Source organism: Gobio gobio (assembly GCF_949357685.1).
Source record: "Gobio gobio genome assembly, chromosome: 9".
In the NCBI taxonomy this organism is placed as follows: Eukaryota; Metazoa; Chordata; class Actinopteri; order Cypriniformes; family Gobionidae; genus Gobio; species Gobio gobio.
The window spans coordinates 36059301-36086009 of record NC_137115.1 but is presented as its reverse complement, the minus strand read 5'-3'; the positions used below and the strand labels follow the sequence as shown (position 1 = coordinate 36086009).

The following is a 26709-nucleotide window of genomic DNA, read 5'->3' as shown; positions in this document are numbered from 1 at the left end:
TAACAACCGGATAATGTCACAGAAACTGCTTACTTCCCCTTTAAATGGTACGGCACACCGGCTTAAGGCCACTGATCTATATAGAGAACATATTTATAAATATTAATAACATATTAAGTCATTTATATAGATCAGTGCGTAAGACACACAAAAAATAAGAACAAATACAAATTTAAAACGTATATATGTGCCAATACGATGCCTATTTGAGAACAAAGTATAACAATAATAATAATTTGCACGGTTTGATGTATTATGAGATAAGCGCCCGTTAGATAGATTCACTGTTGGTAGCGTGATTTACTGTAATGCTTTTTTTTCTCAGTCGGTCAGAACAAATGTGGCATATATGTTACTTGCTCAGATGACATTTTCCGGTGAAACTTATTATTTTGGTCATAATTCCAAGACAGTACTGAAGTACAGTATCCACACCGGTGCATACATAACAAAAGAGCGTAGACACCAAAGCTGATGTGCTGTGATCCGCTTACCCGAAACCCTCCGTTACTGTCAGATTTGAAGAAAATGACCGTCGTTTGACAAATAAATATATGACAGACAGACAGTAACATAAATATTACCAAAATGGTATCATGTAAGCTTTATGGTACACCTCAAACAAGGGAATTTATAGTAATTTATAATGTTAATACTAATCAGCGAGTCCATGAATGGCTTGTGTATGCAGAGCATTAGCAGATTTTATGGATTGCATGCCTCTGATACACATTCTTTTATATAGTCTTTTTGGTATTAAGCAGAATTCTAATATCTGTGCCAGCAAGTAGATTTTTCAGCAAGACTTTGGCCTAACATCTTATAAAAAGGCCATCAAAGTTTGGCTATGCATGTGCATGAACATAAACCAGCTAACACATATTTGAACTATTTATGAATACTTTTTTTCAGGCATTTTCTTACTTGCAACGATAATTCTGTGGAGTATAAGAGTGTCGATGGGGAAACTGGGCGTCCCATCTCTGACAGGTCAGTCCCTCGGGGGTGATGCCAACCGTTCCACGATAACCCTCTCCGCGTCCACGGAAACAACTTGTTGTGTTGTCAACGTCACCGCCGTTGTCTGAATCTAAGTAAATGGTGAACAACATAAACAGAAAGACAAAGGGATTGAGAGAATGAGGCATAATATCACTCCTTAGGCATGATGAACACTGAATCATAGATTCAACATTAACTGTAAGACAGCGCTGCCTCAGGGAGGAATAACAACAGCTTTGTCCAGCCTAATGGAGAGAGATGCTTCCTGAATGAGTCAAAGCAGTCACTAAGTCTGTGACAAATGCTAAAACAGTAGCCTACAGAGCTTTTTTTAGGGTAAAACGTAAGCATTTTATAAATGACATATTGTTTTTGCCCATGCATCTCATTGCGCTCATTAGAGACAGAGTTATTATGTTTACCTCCAATAACCTGATAGTGCTTCAGTCTGCTAATGAGGCTAGCAGAATGGGGATATAGGCCAAGTCTTGCTAATAAAACCCAAAGTCAGACTCTCACAGTGGGTTTTATTCGGTGGATCCCAGCGTATGTGATGCTATTGAATTCATTCAATGCTAGGTTAGCATTTTTTACACCGTTAAAGAGTACTAACTGCAGTGTAATGTCATGAAGACAAATGCAAAGGTCCAGCAATTGGAAACAATGAGGTGCTCTGTGCCTTAAAGTCTTGCTGTGTTTACGGCAAAGGAGCGTGGTATTTTAAAAAGCATGTTTAGCTTTATAGAGGATCAAATAGTATTGTTAAGGGGGACGTTCATTCTGCAAGGGGACAAAAATCCACTTCACGTAAGCAGATGCATCTATCACGATTTCCAAATGTGGGAAGTGACATTCATGGTTAAACTCTGTTTAGCTGCTTATTAAGATGTTTAGGTGTTTGAAATGAAGCTGTGTTCTGCCAAATAGGAAAAAGCGTGGTGAAAAGTGTCTCCAAGGATGGTGATCTTTGAGAATCCATCATAGGATTTTGCTCAAGGTTATGATGCAGGGCTTGCCAAACTGCTCTGAAAAACAAAAGCGACCCCCGTGGTTCAGTCTAGAATGGTAAAGTGCCTGAGCGTTGGACGCCTGAGTTTCTGCCTCGCTTCCCACTTGAACCAACATGCCGTTGCATTGCTAATGAAAATAAACGGAGGCAGTGCGATGAGGAGGAGGGGGGTGTCATTATAATAATAGGTTTTTGGGCGCTTGTGAGCTTGTGTGTTTGAGCGCGCTGGGGGTTTGAAACCCACACGCGTGTTTTGTCTTTAGCGTGGAAGGTTTACATAGCACTTGAAACTCAAGCACATTTCTCTCATGCAGATAAGGGAACTCTCTACTCCGCTGATGAGGAAAAATAAACACGGAGGCACGTTACTGAAAAGACAGGGCGAGAGCCGAGGAAAGAGAAAGAGGGGAGAGAGAGTTTTATAGGTGGACCCTCCTCTCTCTCTTCTCCCAGTTACAAACAACATTCCTGTGAGGGTCCCAAACGAGAGGGGAGCCTGGGCTACAGGAAGAGGAAGTTGTAAATTTGGCAAACTCTGCCTCTTTTCATTCTTTTTTTTTGTCTCTGGCTTCTTTTTTGTCTTCCTCTGTCTCTTCATCTTACACATAGGGCTCAGAGGCGCACACTCACCGCACTGTTTGATGTTACAGTACTCCCATGGAGTGCTTGGATCGGTGGTGAAACACCAGGGTCTCTGGCGCCCGTCTGGGTTCCTGCAGTAGTTGTCCTTTAGACCTTTATCGGGGGACCTGTCAAAAGAAGGGCAAAACGAACACACTTAACACGCCACATATCAACCATCCCAGTTCTACGGCAACTTTGATTTACAGTCAGGATAAAATTCTAATAACCTCCAGAAAATACATAACATGCTCTCTGGTACAGCAGGACTTCTTAAGCCAAGCACACAAGACAGAAGCCTGCGGCCCTGCACACACTTAGTCACAATTTTTTATTTTCCAGTGTCTATTGATATATATATATTTTTTTTTTAAATAAATGTATATTTTTACTAAGCAAAGACACATTAAAATAATTTAAAAAAATAACAAAGAAAAGTAAAGACATTTATAATGATAAAGAGGATTTCTATTTCAAATAAATGCTGTTCTTTTGAACTTCCTAATAATCAAAGAGTCCTGAAAAAAATTATCATGGTTTTATGAGTATTATATAATATTATTATTCAATATTAAATATTAAAGGGATAGTTCACCAGACAAAAGGAAAATTCTGTCATCATTTAGTAATTAGTCTCTCGGTTACAACCATTCTTCCAAAATATCTTCCTTTGTGTTCAGCAGAAGAATGAAATTAATTCAGGTTTGGAACAACTTGAAGGTGAGTAAATGATGGCAGAATTTTCATTTTTGGGTCAACTATCCCTTTCAGCAGCTCAGCTGTTTTCAAGTATGATAAGAAATGTTTATTGAGCACCAAATCAGCATATTAGAAGGATTTCTGAAGGATCATGTGACACTGAAGACTAGAGTAATGATGCTGAAAATTTAGCTTTGCCTTAATGGGAATAAATTACATTTTCAAATATATTGAAATAGAAAAATGCCTTGTTGAGCATAAGAGACTTTCAAAAACATTAAAAGAATCTTACCAACCCCAAGCTTTTAAACAGTAGTTTATATTGGCCAATGCTCAAAATGTATTCTCATTTCCCATATTTGTTTTTCCAATAATTACATGTTTAAATAACTTAAAGTCAAGAAATTAATTCTAGCATTACATTTACACTAAAGTTGGCTATGATCTGAAACTTTTTGCGGCTGACTGGTCATGTAAAGGGTGAAGAGCTTCTGCCTTGTGGTGTTCAATGGGTTTTTATAGTTGCTTGTACTTCTAAAATAATAAAATAAGGCTTAAGACATCATAGACAATTTGCCTCTTTGGTAGGTTCACACAAAGCAGTCATTTTATTTAGGGATTTATATAAAAAACAGGGGCATGACACAGTTCCCATGAGGTCAAGTGGGAAAACACTTTATTGATTTTTCAAATATTTTTAAGTTCCTCACAAATGCCATTCCGGATTAGGGTAAATTCAAGAGCATTTTCCATGCATGCAATCTGAGATATTAAAAAAAAGGTCTTTGTGTGTTTAGAGACTCTTAAGGGAGAGTATTCAAACAAGCCAAACAGACATTTATTTCAAGATTAACGATATTGTTATTTCCCAGAACTAGTAAAGATGTAACTATGGCACTGGGAAGGTCATACAAAATGAAAATGCCATTTATTGGCTGACAAGTGCATACATGTACTGTACATTAGGTAGCAATGTGTCGTCAGCTGTTTCAGTTGCTATGCTAAACAAAATAGATGTGTAACTGAGAAAAGATGTGCAAGGAACTTTGGAACTTATTTTTGTCAATGAGCATGGTCCAAAGCAATTATGAAACCGTAAAGAATAAGTGTTTTCCAAAACAAAGTGTAATTTTTCATGACTGCTGTTAGCCATCACTTTAAGATACCTTCTCACGTTGGGATTTCAGACAGATTAAAGCATAGCTGAGTTGTTTTCCTCAGTTCACTTTCAATGGCATGAGGCAAATAATCCACTCACGACCCCAGATTTCATCAGCATAACATTATTATACCTCCGACAAGTTTTTCAACTGATATCTGATTCCATTCTTTAAGAAGAACCATTAATCTTACCATTAACTATGGTAAGCATTGATAAGCAATTGGTAAGCATTGGTAAGCATATGGTAAGCATATGGTAAGCATGATTAAGCATTTAATCTTACCATTAACTTTTTTTTTTTTTAAATCATGTGGTGCCACGCAAAACTCACAACCACGATTCTAAAGTGCTCTATGTTATTTACAAGGTGTTTCTATGGGGTTGCTAAGGAGTTATTTGTGGTTGCTAGTGTGTTGCTATGTGGTTGCTAGATAATTTTAAATGGTTTATAGGTCTTAACTCAAAACAGACCACCATAACATTCTACATGTGTACCTCCTTCAATGTAAGTCTATGGATTTGTTCACCTTTTTTAGTTAAAAATCATAAGCTTAAAAGTAATTGCCCACCTTTTTTGCAACAAACTGAATGATTTGAGGCATCACCATAGTACACAAAGGGTGAACAAAAGGGATTTTTGCCAAATTGACAAAGCTTCTCATATTGACTTGAAATCATGACCTGAAGTCTGTCTGATTGATTTCGTCCTTTACTGTTTGCACTTTTTGGTGGGTCTCATACCTTTTAGGGTGGAAAAGGTGTCTATGTGGTTCCTCAAGGTCCCAGCGCTGGCATTCCCGGCCGCTCTCCGTGTGGTCCATCGGTCCACGGTAACTTTCTCCATTACATGTCATACATTCCACTATGGATAAGGAACATGCCTGGTAAGAATGTTAACCAGTACGAGTCCCAAAAGACTCCAGCTGAGCAACATTAGCATGCTTGTAGAGGATGACTCAACTGGGTTCAACTATGGTTGTCATGTTAAACGGTTAGAAGAGGCAGAATCTTGGTAGTAAATTAGTGCACATGTTAACTACGCATAGGCTAATCACTAATGATTAATGCCTGCGGGGACTGTTATCATATTTATCAAGAGGACAAGCAATTACGGAGTCACATGTGACCCTTAGAATGTCTAATAATAAATCATCTGACGCTTCAATTTACGAGGCAGACGTACCCCCCATTAGGCCTAGCATTTAACCCCAAAGGTACGTTGTGGCTTCCAACAGATTTCATATGATCAAAGGTTAAAGCAACATGTAATTATTACAGTACTTAGTAAAAAGCTTATTCACTGTAGGACCAAAACCAAATATCACAGCAGATGTAGGTCACCTCAGCTAGAGTCATCTCTCTAAATCCTGTTATTAGTTGTACAGTACACACAGTATAAGGAGCAGATTGCTGTAGTAGAAACAGATGTTAATGTCAGCCACTCTCATGAAAGCATGATTTTCCTTCTTTGTGTGTGTGTCTGTGTGTTTTTGATTATGGGAAACTAATTTATTAACAAACCCTCCCGGCCATAATTCACCATGCAGCTCATAGAATAGACAAGAGGCTCTCTTTGTTAGTCTGATCACTATCTCTGCAGAAAACCCCTCGTTTTGCATGCAACTCATTGTGATCTAATATTAACGAAAATCCCCGGTCACTCAAACAATCAAGTGCTTTCATTCCCTTTCAAGTGATAAAGCTTTAAATCCAATAAATTGGCAATTCACATGAAAAATGTGTTTTTAAAAGGCTAAAAATCAATCCATAAAATAGTGCTTAAACATCCCTTAAACTGCAAACCAAGAGGAAATAGATTTCACAAGTCGTGAGATAGTTTTAACATCTCAACTGTTTCTCCTAGACTGTAAACTGAGAGTGAATGGAGACTTTTAAAGTCCTTTATCATGAAAAAATTCTAGACTGACATGTCTAGATCTTAACAACATGCTAGTTTTCCTCAAGATATGATGTTTTATTAACAAAGTTCAGGAGGAGCACATTCCGTTAATCAACTCAATTAAAGAGATAAGAGGTATATGCAGACTTGCCTCTATTCCTTTTCCAGCTCCTCATCTCCTTACGTCTAACTATTCCTATCCTGACCTGGGAGGGGGGGATTACTCTAGGTTCCAAATTCCAAGCTCGGAGCCCTCCCCTCGGACAGCACGCCAAATACACATAACCTTTACTTAATTATATGTATGTGTGAACTTGTGATACTAATGTTTATAGCAATACATTTAACATGTTTAAGTATTACATTTCCAGTATGATTTTCAAATAAATGCTGGTTTTGAACTCACCCTCCGAGCATTGTGGGATACTGCAGTCCTGGTAGCGTATGCCGGGGTCCATTGTATAGCACCAAGGACCTGTTGTGGTGTTGTCTGGGTTACGACATAAATTATCCCGTAGATCTCGGTGCTTATGCCTCAGGGGTAAGAAACTGATGGAGTGAGGACAGAAACAGAGGTGATGTTTACAATATCATACACACAGAAAAATTGCTCCAAATTCCTTGAAAAAAACACACAGTTACTCTTTGACACGAGACTTGAGATTTTTAGCTGCATAGAGTGAGGATTGATGATTGTATTAAACCAGTTGCATGGTGACGTCAACAATCATTTGCGATTATTAGCTGCTTTGTCTTATTGAATACAAAAACATCACTACAACTGAGCTAAGAATCACTTATGGAAGAAATTTACTGGGTGTCACATGACACATTTATGACTTCCAGCCAAATACAACAGAAGATCTCAATAATTTATATTGTATTAATAAAAATGGAAAGACTATCGGTATCTTTAACATCAGAATGCAGCTGCTACTCTACATTTCATTGTGATGCAAGAACTTCACATGTATTTGGCCCTGGGGAAATTGTTACCTCTTCATTTTTTTCACATATGGAAAAAGTAAAGAGTTTTGTCCTTAAAACAACAAATGCATGTAGACAAATAATGGGTTTGGCAGGAGAATGGGGTAGTATAAAGCTTTTGGCCAGAGAAAGTCAAAAACTACACAGGCTACTCTTATTAGGATGTTGTTATTTTAAGAGTGTTTATTCTTGGTTATTTGAATGCTCTGAAAGCACAATCACACAACCAATGCCATTGCAGAACTATGCACTACATTTGCAGAATTTTTGTCATCCAATAATCCATTTATTCTAAAACCAAAAGTTTCTAAATCTAACGGATTAGTAGTATACCTTATGCCTAGTCATGTGACATGGTGACACTCCCCATATAGAACAGCTTTTGTTGGGCCAATACGATTAGTATCTTCATCTACTGTAAGTGCTCATCATTTTAAACCTATTTCTTTTTAAGTTACTATTCATTTCTTAAGGGGTACCACTTTATAGAGGTTAAACTCTGAGATGCTGCTACACGTTATTGCCAAAAGTTTTGGGACGCCTACCTTTACATTCACATGAACTTTAATGACATCCCATTCTTAATCCGTAGGGTTTAATAGGGAGTTGGCCCACCCTTTGCAGCTATAACAGCTTCAACTCTTCTGGGAAGGCTTTCCACAACGTTTAGGAGTGTGTTTATGCGTATTTTTGATCATTCTTCTAGAAGCGCATTTGTGAGGTCAGGCACTGATGTTGGACAAAAAGGCCTGGCTCGCAGTCTCCGCTCAAATTAATCCCAAATATGTTCTATCGGGTAAAAGTCAGGACTCTGTGCAGGCCAGTCAAGTTCCTCCACCACAAACTGTTCCCACAAAGTTGGGAGCATGAAATTGTCCAAAATATATTGGTATGCTGAAGCATTAAGAGTTAATTTCACTGGAACTACGGGGCCAAACCCAATCCCTGAAAAACAACCTCACACCATAATCCCCCTCCACCAAACTTTACACTCGGCACAATGCAGTCAGGCAATACCGTTCTCTTGGCAACCCCCAAACCCAGACTCGTCCATCGGATTGCAAGACAGAGAAGCGTGATTCGTCACTCCAGAGAACACGTCTCCAATGCTCTAGAGTCCAGTTTGGAGGTCTGTAGCTATTGACTCAGCAGAAAGTGCCTCAGTGCCTCAGTATGCGCTGACCCCGCTCCGTGATTTTACATGGCCTACCACTTCGTGGCTGAGTTGCTGTCGTTCCCAATAGTTTTCACTTTGTTTTAATACCACTAACAGTTGACTGTGGAATATTTAGTGAGGAAATTTCACGAATGGACTAATTGCACAGGTGGCAACCTATCACGATACCACGCTTGAATTCACTGAGCTCCTGAGAGCGACCCATTCTTTCACAAATGTTTATAGAAGCTGTCTGCATGCCTAGGTGCTTGATTTTATACACCTTTGGCCTTGGAAGTGATTGGAACACCTGAATTCAATGATTTGGAGGGGTGTCTCAATACTTTTGGCAATATAGTGTATATGCAAATAGTTGCACAAAGTATTTTACCCTTGCCATGCAAATATTTGTAAACCATTAATAAATCATTGCCTTAAGCCAAACGGTAATTATCTTGTGTGCAATTTACAACACAAATTAGCCACGTTCATGATGATTGATGAATACAGATAAAAAGGCAATCTGTGACAAATTAGCTGACCTACAGGCCTGTTCGGTATTTCAAAACGTTCAGGTCCATTGGCTTCTTGAGCCGATAAAAACATGCCTGTGATGTTTCAGAGGCAAGCATATCAAAAGCTGGCTTTAAAACTGAGCTGATGTCCATTAGATAGATAAAAAAGAGCTGAAGGAAAAAGAGGGGAGAGAGGGAGATATCCAGAGTTGGGAAGTTGGTGGTAGGGTCAAGGTCTCTAAAAGGTAATCACATTTTCAAGATAAAAAAAAAAAGTGCATGAAACTTTTGTTCATGCCCAGTACCAAAAATAGGGCAGATCTATCGTATCGGCTTGCTGTACAGGAAGTAAACCGAAAGCCCCATGTGGTGTCCCTAATGAATTCCTGCAGCCGTAATGAACTTGTCTCAAAGACGTGTTCTGCATTAGGTATCTTATCTTAGCCTTGTGCTGCTTTCTGTCAAACTCCTACTTATGCACAAACCCCTTAAATCCTCTAAACATGACATCAGTTCCAGGCTGCATATGGCTTCTCAATGTTTATTTTTAGATGTTAGTGTATACAAAAATTTATATTTTGGGTACACTTGCATTGAATATTTATGCCTAGGGATAATTGTACAAAAACGTCTATTCTTGGTCAGAACGGAAGCAATTGTTTGAACCTACTGGCCGATTGTTGGCATTCCTGCCATTGACCTAATTGTCTCCGTCGGCGTTCCACTTCTGAGAATCGTTGAGTTGCACTTACTGTCACACAGCGAGAACCCTCTAACGAATCAAAGCCAGTAAGACAGGCAGCATACATAATCTTGCACATTCATCATCATTAGAGGCTAATGGGGATTTTTATAACTCATCGAGTCTGTTTTGCCATTAGCTATCTAATAATGTAGTGTGCATAAATAAATAAACTGAAACATACCAAGGAGATGCTAACCGCTATCTGCTCTCCACAAGACTTTTGATAGCCACAGAAATGCACAGAGTGGGTAATTGAGTTTAATTGCCCGTAGAGAGAGAGACCGAACCAAGAATGGGAGGTAAAGAGAGTGAGAACACTTACTTGTGATGATGTGGTGTTTCGGAATTCCAGAGTTGGCACTGGATTCCACTCTTGGTCACTGATATCTTTCCTTTATAGTTGAGTCCATTGCCGATGATGCATTCTCTCATGAAGTCTAAAAGACAACAGGCATACACACCTTAGATAATGCAACCATCTTTATGTGCGACAATCAGGATCTGGAAGCAAAAAATCTCATTCATTTTCATCAAACTGATTTTTTTGTGTCATTTCAAGACAAACCTATCATCTACTCTGAATATGTTCGGCAATAGTGTATGCTTCTGTAGTTTCTGAAGTTAAACTTCAAATATTTGACCAGTTTTTGAAAGTCTCTAAAAGTCTCTAAAGCCCGGGATACACTGCACGATTTTAGCAATCCTATAAGATCATTACAAATCACACTGTGCGACACGGATCTGTTAAACTTGGGTATGACATGCATGTAGACTGTACGATGATGACACCTGCTGACTCGTAAGCTACGATGCAAGTTAGTATAGAAGAATAAAACGTCATCAGCATGCGCTAGTGGTAAACAAAAAGAGCATGACGAATCACACTTTGGCAGTTGTAGTTTTTATGTGTGCTGAAAAAAAGAGGACGCAGCGAATGTTGTGTTGATTTCATGTCACATTTTTATTGGCTGGTCAGTAGACGTAGGCCGTAGCAGCAAACACACTGTGCGATGATCATGCTGAATTTCTGACACTGTCAGAAAATGATCGTAGGCTATCTTTGGTCGCAAGACTGTGACAACGGCCGTCGTTGAACCTCTCTCACGGTACGACATAGGACCGCCGATTAGGAGCCACGATCACAGAAATCGTCACGACTGTTTCACGATGGCAATCTTTCGTCTGGGAAAGCCGCAAATCATGCAGTGTATCTGTAAGGGCCAGATTTACTAAACAGGGCAAATTAGCGTGAGAGCGCAATTCCAAAAGAGCGCAGATGGGAGCGGACAGTTCTGCGCGTGATCTACTGACGAGACGCAAATTAAAGAACACAGACGCAACCTGATCATTTCCATATTGACCAACGCAGTTAGCGTCTGGTTTAAGACGTGCTTTTTTGGGGCAGTAAATAATGGCGCAAACATCAGTAAATTGACAATGGCAAAGCTTAGTAAATCACATTGTGTGAAATACAATAAAAACAGTAATATTGTGAAATATTATTAAAATTTTAATTAACTGTTTTCTATTTTAATTCATTGTAAAATGTAATTTATTGCTGTGGTGGCAAAGCTCAGTAGCCATTACTTCAGTGTCACATTATCCTTCAGAAATCATTCTAATATACTGATTTGGTGCTCAAAGAAACATGTCTTATTATCATCATAGTTGCTTAATATTTTTTATGGAAGTTGTGTGTTTTTTAAGGATTCTTTGATGAATAGAAAGTTCAAAAGAACAGCATTTATTTGAAATAAAAATATTTTGTAAATGTCTTTACTGTCACTTTTTATCTATTTAATTTACACTTGCTGAATAAAAGCATTCCATTCTTTAGAAATTAAATAAGTCGCAAAAAAGTCTCTAAATGTCACTTTTGAACACAATTGTCAGCAGTAATACATATAGACAAGCAAAGTCAACAGAAAACCCAGCCTGATCGTTGTGGTTTTGGGTAAAGTGCTACATAAACATGAGTTGATTTGATAAATGTCAAGTCGTAAAGGCAAGACTTCATATAATCTGCAGTACTATTAGAAGTAGAAGTGAACAGAGGGGTATTTGCTTCAAGTTGCATAGAATGAGATTCTTTTTGCTGTGTCATCCTCATCACGGTGGTGGATAGATAGAATGTGTGTGTGTGTGTGTGTGTTTGCATGAGTGTGTCATCATCACATGGACACTGATCTCACATTTATTCACACTGAAACTTAATGAATCCTTAGGAGTCCAATACTTGGCTAAGGTTTGAGAACAGCTCTTCATATTATAAAACCCCTCAGTGGCAGATCATGCCATAAACTTTAACTCTAGATGTCTTGATAACTGATATTATAGGCAATTACAAATCCTGCGTGTCTCTGTGTGAATGAATCAAAAGCACGCGTCACGCTGTTTTCAGCCTCTGCCGTCTCATTATATGAGGACATGAATGCTTAAAATTCATCTCCAGAGCCGCTCAGTCATTTCATCAGTATTTTACAGTTTTATTTGAGAAAAACTATCGCTATATCATAAACACAGAGAACCCTGCGGCAACCCGTCATTCGTTTTAACTAGACAAATATATGAATGTTGAGCAGTAGAATTTAGATATGTCTCAATGCAATAATAATAATAACACTAACACTACTAATAATTAATTAGATCAAAACGTTATTTTTTTTAACGAATAATCACAATTTTTCTTCCATTTTAACAGTATAAAGAAATTATTTTTTATTATTAAAATGGTTGTTTTTTTATTAATTCAATTAATTAGACATGCTTTTTGATTGTTAAAATTTAATTAAACCATTAAAATGGAATCCAGAAAACTTCAGAACACAGAGAATTTGGTAAAAAATGTAATGGAATTTGAGAAAAAAAAAAAAGTGTTTTCATTGGGCCCTAAACATGTAATTTTTGTTAAACTTTTAATAAATTGTTGTTAAATTGTATACGTTTCATGATTTCAATTAATTAGACATTCTTTTTGATTACTACACTTTAAAAAATGCTGCAATTCACCCTTCACCACAAGTTTGATTGACAGGCGATCTGACCAATCACATCGCTGAATCTGCCGATTTGTCCGACAAAGCAGTCAGGAGAGTTAGTAGATTAACGTCGGTGGACTTGAATTTTAAAGACGTATTAACTGACGTCTTTCCGCGGTTGAAACAACATTTATTTTAGTGTTCATTCATCTTAATTTGATGCTTATCAATGAACTAGAAGGAAGAGATGATCGGTTCACAAGCAGCTTTAACTGAGGCGCTACAGCAATCATGACACATTAAAGAGCCACAAAATGCTATTTGTGGTTTGCGTTTCTTAAAAAAAGACAACATTTTAAAGTTGAGACTTTGTTTCATATCAAAAGTAACAGTATCCTCTTTGCTCTGCAATGTATTTTCTCTACGTGAGAACGTGTGTATGTGGCGTGAGAGGCCATGGCTCGTCGGACATAGCAACAGTAACTAAAGGGGGCGTGTATTTGCGAACGGTCAATTGGGTTGTTTTAACCCAGCGATTGGATCGTTTTAAGCAAGCCTTTAACCCAACCGCTGGGTTAAATCGACCCATACACTGGATTAAACAAAAACCCATTCACTGGGTTAAAACAACCCAATTGCTGGGTTAGTCCATTTTCAACCCAACTTGGGTTGTTTTTAACCCAGCATTTTTCAGAGTGTAAACTAAACTATAAGGTAAACATGTCTAAAGTACCAACATTTTTTAAAAAGGTACTGTTGGGTACTGGCACCAGTTAAAATGTGAACGGTACCCAACCCTATATGCAAGTGACATCAGACACATAAAAAATAAATAAAATGAATTCACAGTGAATATGATTGATTACAGTACTTTTGAAACCTGGTATAGAAGAAGAATATTGTTTTTGAAATGGAAAAAATAAGCTGTGAAATTACCTTTCTCTCTATTATTTTATGTTGATGGTCCACTTTAGACATTCTACCAACTATAAGTAACTTTGCAAATACATGTCAACTAATTCTCATTACAGTATTAGTAGACTGTTTATATCTGTGAACACTTTTTGAAGGTCCTCCAACAGACATTCTACTGACTATAAGTCTAACTCTAACACCTAAACCTAACCTAACAGTCTATTACAGTCTACTAATACTCTAATGAGAGTTAGTTGACATTCCTATTAGAACTACTCCCTGGTCTAAATGATGTCAAACCTATTGTGGGAATAAAGCAGTTTTTTACAGTTTACCTTTCTTTTCATATAGGTCGAAGTTGAAGTCATTCTCCATGCGGACACCAATGGTGAGGCTGTCGTATGACAGTAAATGACACTTTGCACTATTCTGATCAAAACTGAATGCTCTGCAAAGATACATGGAAGATGTTAACCATTAAATGATGTTAAGCATACGAAAACAAGAAGATGGTGACAAAAATGATGATTGTGAACCTTGAATTAAAACACATAATGTCATCAGTACATATTATTATCATGTAGAGCAATGCATAAAATATCTACTGTTGTCCATTTTTTGTATTTGGAAGTCAGGTGATGCCTCCAAAAAATTGAAAGCATTGCAAGAGCTAAAGATCAAATGTCATGCAACTTCATGCAATTTCTATCTAAGAACTGCATTTTCTTTCTATGCAGAAGTAACCAGAGGTCATCGGCCTGAAACATCAAAATAGGAAATACTGGGACTGCTGATGTTCGATTTCCACTGGTGAAACAGATTCCAGCTGCTTCCTCTCACACTGTGTTGTACACAATTAGCCAATCCAATGCTATTTCAAACCAGCTTTTTTGGAAACAGCAACTTGGGAGTGTGCTTCTTTAATTTAGACACTCTTCAGAACTCCAGCTTTGGCTGTTTGTGGTTAAGTGTAAGGTGGAGTGCCTCTGTGCTTTAACCTTTGTAGACCTCTGTACCTGCAGGTGAACTGAAGCTTCCTGTTGCGGCTACAGCGACGTGCACACTTTCCCACACTCATCTTGCGGCCTTTGGACATGTAGGACACATCAGGTGGCGTGACCAAGCGCACAGCATCAGTCTTCTGGTAGTCTTGCAGGGCATGCCTCTTAGTTTCTGCCACACAGAACATACATGTTAGGATGGGGCAGAAGCAATAGTCGAATCCAAACATGAATTTCATGACAGATGGTACGTTTTTTTTCTTCCTCTTTATCGGTTAAGGCTGATAATAAGTCTCATAGGAGTGAGCAGAGTGGCCATAAAATAGGATATAAAAAATGGAGCAAAAAAGGAACTAAGATGACGAAATGGTATTTCAACAACCTGCTTAGATCACAATAAGAAAGGGCAAATCTACATGTTTTCATAATCGACTAGACAGTTGGCTGCCTGAATAACTAGTCAACTAGTCTACGTCAAAGGAATAATTAGCCAAAAAACATGGATGCATTTCTTTCTTCTGCAGAACATAGTAGATATTTTGAAGAATGTTTCGTGACTTTCATTGCATGGACCCAAAAATCCCTTTTGTGTTCCACAGAAGAAAAACGTCAGAGATTTAGAAATACATGAGGGTGAGTAAAGGATGACACAATTAAAATTTTTTTGTAAACTTTCCCTTCAAGGAAACCTTCTGTAATTTATGTGGCATCCACAAGAGCCTGATCAGACTAAACTTAATCCGCGTTTCCACCGCAGGAAGTTTCTCCAGGGACTAGGGACTTTGGGGTGGTACTCTGTGTGTTTCGACCGCAGGAACCGGGGTCTAAATGAAGTTTCGGGTAAAAATGTCCCTCTTAAAACGGCTCCGCTTGCGAGGTAGTACTTTTTCAAAGTTCAGGAACTTTTGGGGGTGGGACTTGGGCGCTGAACATGCTGATTGGTTGAGCTTACCCAGCATTTTATTTCAACCTAAAAGTCAGCTGCGGTGCGTGCCGTGCAGTAGGAGTTGTTTGCTATTTGAATCAAAAATTCAAAGTTTAAAAATAAAAAAATAAAAAAAATAAAAATATAACCGATGGACCGACGACAAGGTTCAGGCTTGTATTTGCGGAAGACGAAATCCTGTGGGCTCTGGAAAGTCGCGTGCAGTCCTACGTCACCGGACTAATCTTCACGGTACTTTAGACAGCGATGGAAACACAGACAGCAACAGGTCTGGGGGAAAATTCCTGGGAAAAAAAGTTCCTGGGACAAATTGTCCGGGTAATTTCGGTGGAAACTGGGCTGGAGTCAGCTTTACCAGTTTGACTGTTAACCTGCTAAAGCTCTCTGAGAAGTTGCATCTCAATTATTTGAGAAATGCATCTCCTTTAAATAAAACAGCTAAACTATTACAATTACAAATATCCTAGTTGTTAAACAACCTGAGGTCACTAAATGAATTTAGTCAGTTAAATAGTCTAAATAGTCAGTTGTGGGGCAGGTAGGAACCTGTTGGGGAAAAAAACAGCATATGCTGTTTAGGTATGTTTTGAAGCATGGCAGCTGGTTTGAGCTGGTTTATGCTGGTCCTTAGCTGGTCATGAGCTGGTTTAAGCTGGTCCTGAGCTGGTTATAACCTGGTCCTGAGCTGGTTATAACCTGGTCCAGAGCTGGCTATAAGCTTGTCCAGAGCTGGTTATAAGCTGGTCCTGAGATGGCTATACGCTGGTCCTGAGCTGGTTATATGCTGGTCCTGAGCTGGTTATACGCTGTTCCTGAGCTGGTTAAATGCTGGTCCTGAACTGGTTATAAGCTGGTCCTGAGCTGGTTATAAGTTGGTCCTGAGCTGGATATAAGCTGGTCCTGAGCTGGTTAAATGCTGGTCCTGAAATGGTTTTAAGCTGGTCCTGAGCTGGTTATAACCTGGTCTTGAGCTGGTTATAAGTTGGTCCTGCGCTGGATACAACTTGGCCCTGAGCTGCTTATAAGATGGTCCTGAGCTGGTTATAAGCTGGTACTGCGCTGGTTATAACCTGGCCCTGAGCTGCTTATAAGATGGTCCTGAGCTGGATATAACCTGGCCCTGAGCTGGTTATAAGCTGGTACTGAGCTGGTTATAACCTGGCCCTGAGCTGCTTATAAACTGGTACTGAGCTGGTTATAACCTGGCCCTGAGCTGGTTATAAGCTGGTCCTGAGCTGGTTATAACCTGGCCCTGAACTGCTTATAAACTGGTCCTGAGCTGGTTATAACCTGGCCCTGAGCTGGTTATAAGCTGATCCTGAGCTAGTTATAACCTGGCCCTGAGCTGGTTATAAGCTGGTCCTGAGGTGGAGCTAGTTTCTTAGGACATGTTTAGGACCAACACTTGACCAGTTTACACCAGCCCATGACTAGCTAAAGACCAGTATAAACCAGCTCAAACCAGCTACCATGCTTCAAAACATACCTAAACCAGCATATGCTGGGTTTTTTTCAACAGGGGATCCTTCTTGGACATCCTGGATTGTGACCTTATTGGGTTACAACAGTAAGGGAAAAAGTGTAACTTGCTATTAAATGCAGTGGAGCAATAAATTAGCTTTTTGAGAGGGCTTTATCGTTTTATTTCAAGATTATTTCTGCGTGTATATCAGAATGCAAAGCCATCAATCACTGTCTGCTTTTGTGAGGTAGTGGAAAGGATTGTGAAGGCCAACGGAAACTGGCTCTGATCTGAGTGTGTAGCACCAAACCTTCTAAAACCACCACAAGAGCTCATCCATGCCAGCTGCAGTCATAAGACCTGAGTTATCTGTCAAGCATGGTTAGAAAACACCAATTTCACAGCCACAAACCACATTTTTGGATTTGAAACGAGCCCTCGATACTGATAGTAGACCAACCAACTCTCCATCTAAGCTCTAAAACTGACCCAAAGCCAACAGTCGTGCTCTTTGAAGAGACTCCAGTTCTCGACTAGCTCTGAATATCATTAGAAATTAAGTCTGTACAGAACAACAAGCTCAGGGTCATCTCATCATATAACCGACAGTAACATGATTATGTTTATACAACTATCAAAGTATAGTAGTCTAATACCAGTAAAGCATTACAACTCCCATAGGACAATATATTCTAATGCATGCAAAACGACAGGATTTCTGAGCATATATATGACTCAGTACATCTGAGGTTTTACTCCCCATTATACAAATGTATTGCCATAAAATCAATAAACTCTATGATCAGAGCAACCAACAAGCCACACTGATTCTTCAATGTCACAGATCATACTGCAGATTAGAAACGAAATGACTAAACTCAGAATAATTAATAGGCTTTGCGCAATAAAGCGGTTTTGATTTCAGAAGAAGAGTTTCATAGTGCCACACTCTAACACTTAATCTCTCGCTTCAGCTCCACGCACACTGTCGGTGACTCATTTATCCAGATGTTTCGCGAAGAAACAGCCCACTCACCATGAATGTCAACATCTGTGAAGTTTTCCGTAGTGAAACTTAATACAATGTTTGGGAACTGTGACGCGTTTGATACATGTGTAATTTGAGTAATGAACTGCATGCCCAGTTCATTGTGTTGCTTTTAAAATAGATTTTTTTTTTTTTCATGTAAGAGATTATTGAAGATGAAATATGTAGCACACTCATTTACAGTATATTTAGCATTGGTCTTCGAATTTAATTGGCTGAGCTGTGTTCCAATAGTGCTGAGACAGTCCAACAGCAATGGAATGCTTTACTGTTTACTTGTCTGTGTTTGTGGGTTTCAGATCAGAGAGCGTGATTTGGCTTCTTTTGAAACAATTTTCCTTGTCAGAGAAAAAATATACAAAATAACAAGCCATTTTTATCTGAAACACAAAGAGCTGTTGTATTAAAATAACATCACATTCACAACTATGCTATTGGTCTGCATACTATTATCAAGGCCAAATCACAACCATGCAAATATTCAGCAAAAGAGCACTTTGTTTCATATTGTTTAAAATCCACATGAAGCTGAAGTTATGACCAACTTTACTTCAATATTGAGGCATGAAAAGTAATACTGAGTGAGAAAAATATAAAGGGAGGGGCTTGATTTTAGTGCACCTCCTCCTTGAAGAGGAGAGTTTGATGATGTTCTGCCCAAGATGCCAAACTGACATCATCAGAGAAGGAGCGGAACAAAATTATCCAATTTTGACTTTTTTTTTTTCCTTCTGTATATTAACCTGCATGGGTTGTTGTTCACCACAAGACTTTGTAATGTGCGCTACCAAAGTAAATAGAGTCCATTTTGATTTCATTCAGTCTTTTAAATCTTGACAATGCAGTAGAAATTAGAATGCTTGCATAAATATTTACATACTCATGGTAATATTATCAACAATTATGAAGTAAGTTGTAAATTAATCTTCATCTTAAAAGAAAACAGTGAAATGATACCTATGATTTAAGCATGATAAAAACGTGAAATAACACTTTTCCTTATTTGTATTATTATTTTGCATAACATTTTATATAGCCTATGTTTTATCAAATAAAATAATGTGTCACAAATCTCTAAATTCCCCCAAAATACTATTATAGGCTGTTTATTAGACAATAACATGGTGAACATTTGTCAGCCTCTAGTCATAATTTGAATAAACGATTATATGTAAATATATCAATAAATCAGTGAGTTTAATCTGTATAACGACTTTCAAAAACTTTAATAATATGTTCCTTTCATGAAACAAAAATAATTATACGTTAATTTGTCAAATCCCAAAATGCACCAACATGATAGTTATTACTGCAAAACATGATAAATTATACCCAGAAATAAGCTTTGTCTGACTGAATAAAACAACTTACCTGAGTAAACCAAAACAGCCACACAAAGCAAAATTTTGTAAATCCACATGTCTCTTTAAATAGTTTTATGTGACTCCAAAAATTCAAAAGAGATGTCAGAAGTATTGGCGTTTTCCTCCTTTTAATAAGACTATATACGATTCTAGTCTACCAGCAGTGACTGTAGCGGTGCTCTTGCGGACAGTGAACAAGCGCGCGATGGACTGACTGAAGATGAGCGCGAGCTAAGAGACTCTACCTCATGCGCTCCCTCCCCTTTCCTTCAGCCCATTTAAAGTCGCCCCGCAACTGTCCACTCCTCCACATAACATTGTCACATATTATCGTATTTCCTGATAGACACCGAGGTGGTTGAACCGATCCGGGAAGTAAAATAAATGCAAATTGTTTATATTTGTGGCCGCTCTAATTTAGTGGAGCGGATGGAAAGTGTTAAGGAGATGTCAACACAGCTGTGTGATGCTGCACTAATCGCCCTCAGGGCGTTTGGGAGTAAAGTTGTGAATTGATAAACTCCGGGCCACTCACGTTGTTTTAGTTTGTAAGACAGCTTATTTTTCGTTATCGGCAACCCTCTTCGTCATATTAGAAAGAAATCATTAATCATGTTCACTTGTTATCATTTCACTGCATTTCAAAATTGCGTTTGCAGTGACAACATAGTTTCTGCAAAAATGACATAGATAATTATGGATAGCTATGATCTGCCCATGAAATAGAACAACTAGTATAGGATAGATAGATAGATAGATAGATAGATAGATAGATAGATAGATAGATAGATAGATAGATAGATAGATAGATAGATAGATAGATAGATAGATAGATAGATAGATAGATAGATAGATAGATAGATAGATAGATAGATAGATAGATAGATAGATAGATAGATAGATAGATAGATAGATAGATAGATAGATAACTACAATGATACAGCAGCAGAAACTGGTTATCATGGTAAATTTTTAAATAATTAAATTGTTTTAGTAATTATAACTATAATCTTTTTATTAGGGCTGTCAAATGATTAATCGCGATTAATCGCATCCAAAATAAAAGTTTGTGTTTACATAATATATGTGTGTGTACTCTGTTAATTATTATTGATATATAAATACACACACATTCATGTATATATTTAAGAAATATTTGCATGTATATACTGTATATACATTTATATAATCTATAATATATATAAATATAAATGTTTTATATATAAAAATCATATACAAAAATATATACATGCTTGTGTGTGTATTTATATATAAATAATAATTAACAGAGTACACACACATATATTATGTAAACACAAACTTTTATTTTGGATGTGATTAATCGCGATTAATCTTTTGACAGCCCTACTTTTTATATTATCTTATCACTTTATCGTTCACAAACATTTAGTTGTTATTCGTGTAATTTATGGATTCATAAAGACTGGCAACACATTCAAGTTTTAGATCTGTGAATATTCAAAGAACACGATACATCAGATATTAAGCTTTATATTTTTTTGTAATCGGAAGTTTATGATATTGATGTCACAATGAACGTAACTCATCTTCCCGTGTCACGAATTTCAGATTGAAGAGAAGGGGAGAGAGAGGGATGAGAGCAGGTTGGAAGCACGAGTTGTTTATTAAACAGTACTACACTCAAGATGCTCTCCTCTTCTCTTGGAACAGAAAGAGCTTTTCTATTGTGCTCCATGATGGAAAAACACTCCATCTGTTTGGGGGGTTTTTTTGTTTGTTTTTTTGTGATATGCTCACACTCAAACAGGTATTCCAGGCTGTTTTGCTTTTGGATGAATTGGAGCTTTTTTGTTTAAAGATAAATTTTTCACTCAGTTTGGCATGTTTGTGTATAAGGCTGGTTGTTTAGCCTGGTTGTTTAACTGTGTTTGTATTAGTTTAGTTAATAGCAGTAGTGTTTATGTGAGTGTCCTCTGCAACTCTGTGATCGTATTGCTTCTCCTTCCTCTGATGATGGAGGTACAAACTACAAATGCCAAAAGACATGCCTGACAGTCCCATGGGAGTAATCAGTCACTGTGTGCGTGTATCTAATACTGTTTCCAGCATTGTCATTCCACATCCTGCCCTCTTATCTCTTGACACCTCTGGGTGAATCTCACAACATGTCCAGATCACATTTCACAGCTAAAATTAAAAGAAAAACATACACAATTATATGTTGCATAATGACAATAAGGCATATATCAGGGTTATCAAGATTCGTCAGGATTTTTCTCAATATATATTTTCAAGACAATCAAGCACATTATCCCAAAATTATCATTAACTGAATGTGCCAGAACATAGTTCATAGTTAACAGGGTTTACTATACAATAAGACAACATACACTGCCCAGCCAAAAAAATAAAAAAATAAAAAAATCTTATTAAATAGGCAAATACTTGTCTATGACTGGATCATTATTGCTGTGATTATTATGCTTCTAGTTTGTTATATGTTTGGCAACAGTTCTCCTAACCCTAATTGATGGCGTGTGTAGCTTTTCATTTCTTAAACAACCATGTAGGAAGACATATCATGGTCATATTCCAGGATGACAAAGCCAAGATTCGTCAGGCTCAACTTGTAAAAGAATTGTCTGAGTCCATTCCTTAAAGGGGTTCTATTACGCTTGTCCACTTTTTCAAATTTAGTTTGTGTGTAATGTTGCTGTTTGAGCATAACACATTTCTGCAAGGTTACAAAGCTCAAAGTCCACTCTAAAGGGAGATACACTATATTGCCAAAAGTTTTGGGATGCCTGCCTTTACATGCACATGAACTTTAATGATATCCCATTCTTAATCCGTAGGGTTTAATATGGAGTTGGCCCACCATTTGCAGTTATAACAGATTAAACTCTTCTGGGAAGGCTTTCCACAAGGTTTAGTAGTGTGTTCATGGTAAATTTTGACCATTCTTCTAGAAGCACATTTGTGAGGTCAGTCACTGATGTTGGACAAGAAGGCCTGGCTCGCAGTCTCCACTCTAATTCATCCCAAATGTGTTCAATCGGGTTGAGGTCAGGACTCAGAACTAAGGAACTAAGAGTTCCTTTCACTGGAATAAAAGGGCCATGTCCAACCCCTGAAAAACAACCCCATGCTATAACCCCCCCTCCACCAAACTTTACACTTGGCACAATGCAGTCAGAAAAGTACTGTTCTCCTGGCAACCCCTGAACCCAGACTCGTCCATCGGATTGCCAGACAGAGAAGCGTGTTCTCACTCCATTGAACATGTCTCCACTGCTCTAGAGTCCAGTGGCAGCGTGCTTTACACCACTGCATCCGACCCTTTGCATTGCATTGCAATAGCCTTGGAAGGCTTGGATACTGCTCGGCAATGAAAACCCATTCCATGAAGCTCTCTATGCACTGTTCTTGAGCTAATCTGAAAGCCACACAAAGTTAGGAGGACTGTAGCTATTGACTCTGCAGAAAGTTGGCGACTTCTGCGCACTGTGCGCCCCGTTCTATGATACTATGTGGCCTACCACTTTGTGGCTGAGTTGCTGTTGTTCCCAATTGCTTCCACTTTGTTATAATACCACTAACAGTTGACTGTGGAATATTTAGTAGTGAGGAGTGAGGAAATTTCACGAATGGACTTATTGCACAGGTGGCAACCTATCACAATACCATGCTTGAATTCACTGAGCTCCTGAGAGCGACCCATTCTTTCACAAATGTTTGGAGAAGCAGTTGCCATACCTAGGTGCTTTATTTTATACAGCTTTGGCCATGGAAGTGATTGGAACACCTGAATTCAATGATTTGAAAGTCTTTGGGATGTGCTGGAGTAGACTTGTTTACAGAGTGCTTGACTCTTGCATTGATACAAGATCTTGACCAAAAATGGATGCACCTCTTGATGGAAATAAATGCTGTGATGTAATTTCCAATCGAGAGGTCAAGATCTTGTATTGTAAGAGTCAAGCACTCTATAAAGTCTACTCCAGCAAATCCCAAAGACGTTTAATTAATTTAAAGGGGTCCTATTAACGAGCCGTTCGTTGAGGTTCTTGAAAAGGGGATTCTGTTAAATAAAATACACTATATTGCCAAAAGTATTGGGACACCGCTCCAAGTCATTGAATTCAGGTGTTCCAATCACTTCTATGGCCAAAGGAGTACACAATCAAGCACCTAGGCATGCAGACTGCTTCTACAAACATTTGTGAAATAATGGGTCGCTCTCAGGAACTCAGGAGCTACCTACACTCAACACTATTTCACAGGAGATAGATCATGTGATCTCCACTGACTTCACCCCTATATTGATAATCGCCACTCTAAGTCAGGTATTTGTGTAAGTTAACTTCCTCAGCTGTCACATCATGCCCAAACTAATTACTTCTGGTTGCTTTGATGCAGCAAATCACTTTAAGTGTGAATGCTCTTTCCCTCCTCTACTCTTCCCGAAGTGCTGTCCATCTCATTCTCTGACAACATCTGAGTGACTCTCTGCAACACAAAAACAATGTAGCAACATGGATCAAAATGTCAGGAGCCCTTGGTATGTGTAAAAAGGCTTCAAACCACCATAACTAAGAGCAGATGCATGCAGATATAAAATATAAAGAATCCCACCGTTGAAGTCAGAATTACGGGATCAACCAGGCCACTTTTTCAAAAATTGCACCCAACACATATGTGGCGATAAATTAAGAAGCATACAAGTAGACATTAATAGGGCATGAGCAAAGACATTGATCATATTGGGAATTTAACATGGAATTTGATTCACAGCCACATCAGTCAATAAGGGTGAGAACCGCACATCTAAAGGTCACTTTTTTATTCTTCAAGGGAGAAGTATTGAAAACGTTCCTTAATTACAGGGAACTTTCATAAACTATCCATGTGGAATCCGTTACTCCATCATCACAGCACAAAGGTACAGCTGTGATTCCCACATAACATGGTACTTTGTGAAAGTGAATCGTGTGAATCATATTCATAATCGGTTGAACTCTCAACAGGCTTGATATCTGGATCAGAACACAAACAGCGATTTCACCACATGTGGTTTGGTCAACGTATTTAGCTCTTGTTCCCACAAATAAACAAAACAACAGACTAATTCACTCTGGTGTGTGTCTGGTGTCTAACGAAGACCATGTGCAGTGAACACAAACATATAATGAGTCATTCACTGTGGTGCTGATGTGGTAAAGATGTCAGGAGCTACAGACAACAGACTAATTTACCTTTCAGTCAACACAGGGATGTGTTATTGCTGCTGTGTACACAAACAGATAAACACACACCTACTTACAAGAACACTTAAGTTCAGTTTGGTCTACATTGCAGCTTATATTGGCTAAAATGGCTGGGTTAAATAGCTAGTTATATTATAATAATAATAGTTAAATCCCAGCTAACAAAAATATGTTCTAAGAATCTATCTATCTATCTATCTATCTATCTATCTATCGATCTATCGATCTATCTATCTATCTATCGATCGATCGATCTATCGATCTATCTATCTATCTATCTATCTATCTATCTATCTATCTATCTATCTATCTATCTATCTATCTATCTATCTATCTATCTATCTATCTATCTATCTATCTATCTATCTATCTATCTATCTATCTATCTATCTATCTATCTATCTATCTATCTATCTATCTATCTATCTATCTATCTATCTATCTATCTATCTATCTATCTATCTATCTATCTATCTATCTATCTATCTATCTATCTATCTATCTATCTATCTATGGTTTCAAATGTTTTGTCAAATTCTGCAATTCTACATCTAGTTTGCTACCTCAATTCAAATTCAAGTCAAATTGAGGAATTTAATTGGAAAATAAAAGGCATTCACAATTCAATTCTGGATGGCACACAGGCCAGCTGAATATATTTTAAAGATTGGATGACATGAACCTTGCAAACATTGGCAAATCCAGTGTAGCAGCTTAATAACTAGAAACATGGTAGACTGATGAAAGCCTGCACTTTGAATCCTGGAAATTGGATAATGTTGGCCAATCAAACTGAAGTTTGACATTTTGAGAATGCATTTTTAGAGTGTAATATTCATCAGATGGTCTGTGAATGGTCAGTAAGAGTGCCACTTGAAGTTAGTGCTACACACACACACACACACACACACACAAACACACACACACACACACACATATATATATATATATATATATATATATATATATATATATATATATATATACAGTGGTTTTTCATATTTTATGTCGACATTCCATAGACATAATGATTTTTATACTGCACAAACTATTCGATCCCCTAAACCTACCCATCACAGAATACTTTCTGCATTTTTAAAAAACATCACTTAGTATGATTTATAAGCTCTTTACCCAAAAAACTCCCCCAAAGGACAAGGATATTGCCATCTTGTTTGTCCCCATAACCTTTGTTATGCTTGAAACCCCCACATACACATGTTGTGTTTTCATGTTTTATGGACATTCTATAGGCATAATAGTTTTTATAATGTAAAACTGTACATTCTATCCCCTTACACTAACCCTAAATCTACCCATCATAGAAGACTTTCTGTTCATTTAGATTTTCAAAAAAGATAATTCTGTATGATTTATACGCTTGTTTCCTCATAGTCCCCACAAGGTCAACATTTACTGGCATTATTATACTTGTGGGGACATTTGGTCCCCATAACGTAGGGAATACCAGGACCACACACACACAATGCTACTGTAATAAGTGGTAAACAAGGCTGTCTTTTCGGAAAGAATGATGATGGTATTAAGAGGAAAATGTCACATATGAAAAAAATTTGGGAATTTGATAAAAATTTGGAATGGGGATATGGAAATTATGACAGATGGAGAGAGACAGAGAGAGCAATTTTCAAGCATAAAAAACATTGAAGGTTAGTTCCTTAGGGTGCTAATAGATTTCCTGCAGATTTGTAGAGATTTGTCATTCATATCTGGTGCTGGTTTTAACTTCAGCTGCAGCAAATTACCTAAACCCGTTTCTTCTGACCCCCAAGTACACACAATATCCTGGCCATCCCTCCTAAAATACATACAGGCACACTTAAGTTTCACCTTCCCCCACACACTCAAAGCTTGAGCAGGTATGTGGAACATAAGGATTATACAATAACCATACAATATGTAGTCACTTACAAACAAAGCATACAGCTG

The 26709-nt window shown here is 37.9% G+C and overlaps 1 protein-coding gene across 1 annotated transcript in view; it reads right to left on the bottom strand.

Moving 5' to 3' along the window:
• The window catches only part of hgfb (hepatocyte growth factor b), a 43483-nt gene extending 23721 nt beyond the window's left edge, over positions 1-19762 (bottom strand). The window contains exons 1-8 of the mRNA XM_079825095.1: positions 19518-19762; positions 14706-14862; positions 14025-14137; positions 10119-10233; positions 6800-6942; positions 5235-5355; positions 2642-2760; positions 925-1090 (exon numbers count right to left, since the gene is read on the bottom strand). Coding sequence (XP_079681221.1) covers positions 925-1090; positions 2642-2760; positions 5235-5355; positions 6800-6942; positions 10119-10233; positions 14025-14137; positions 14706-14862; positions 19518-19566 — 983 coding nt within the window. The 5' untranslated portion in view covers positions 19567-19762. The remainder of the gene's footprint in view (positions 1-924; positions 1091-2641; positions 2761-5234; positions 5356-6799; positions 6943-10118; positions 10234-14024; positions 14138-14705; positions 14863-19517) is intronic.
• Between the last annotated feature and the right edge of the window lie 6947 nt (positions 19763-26709).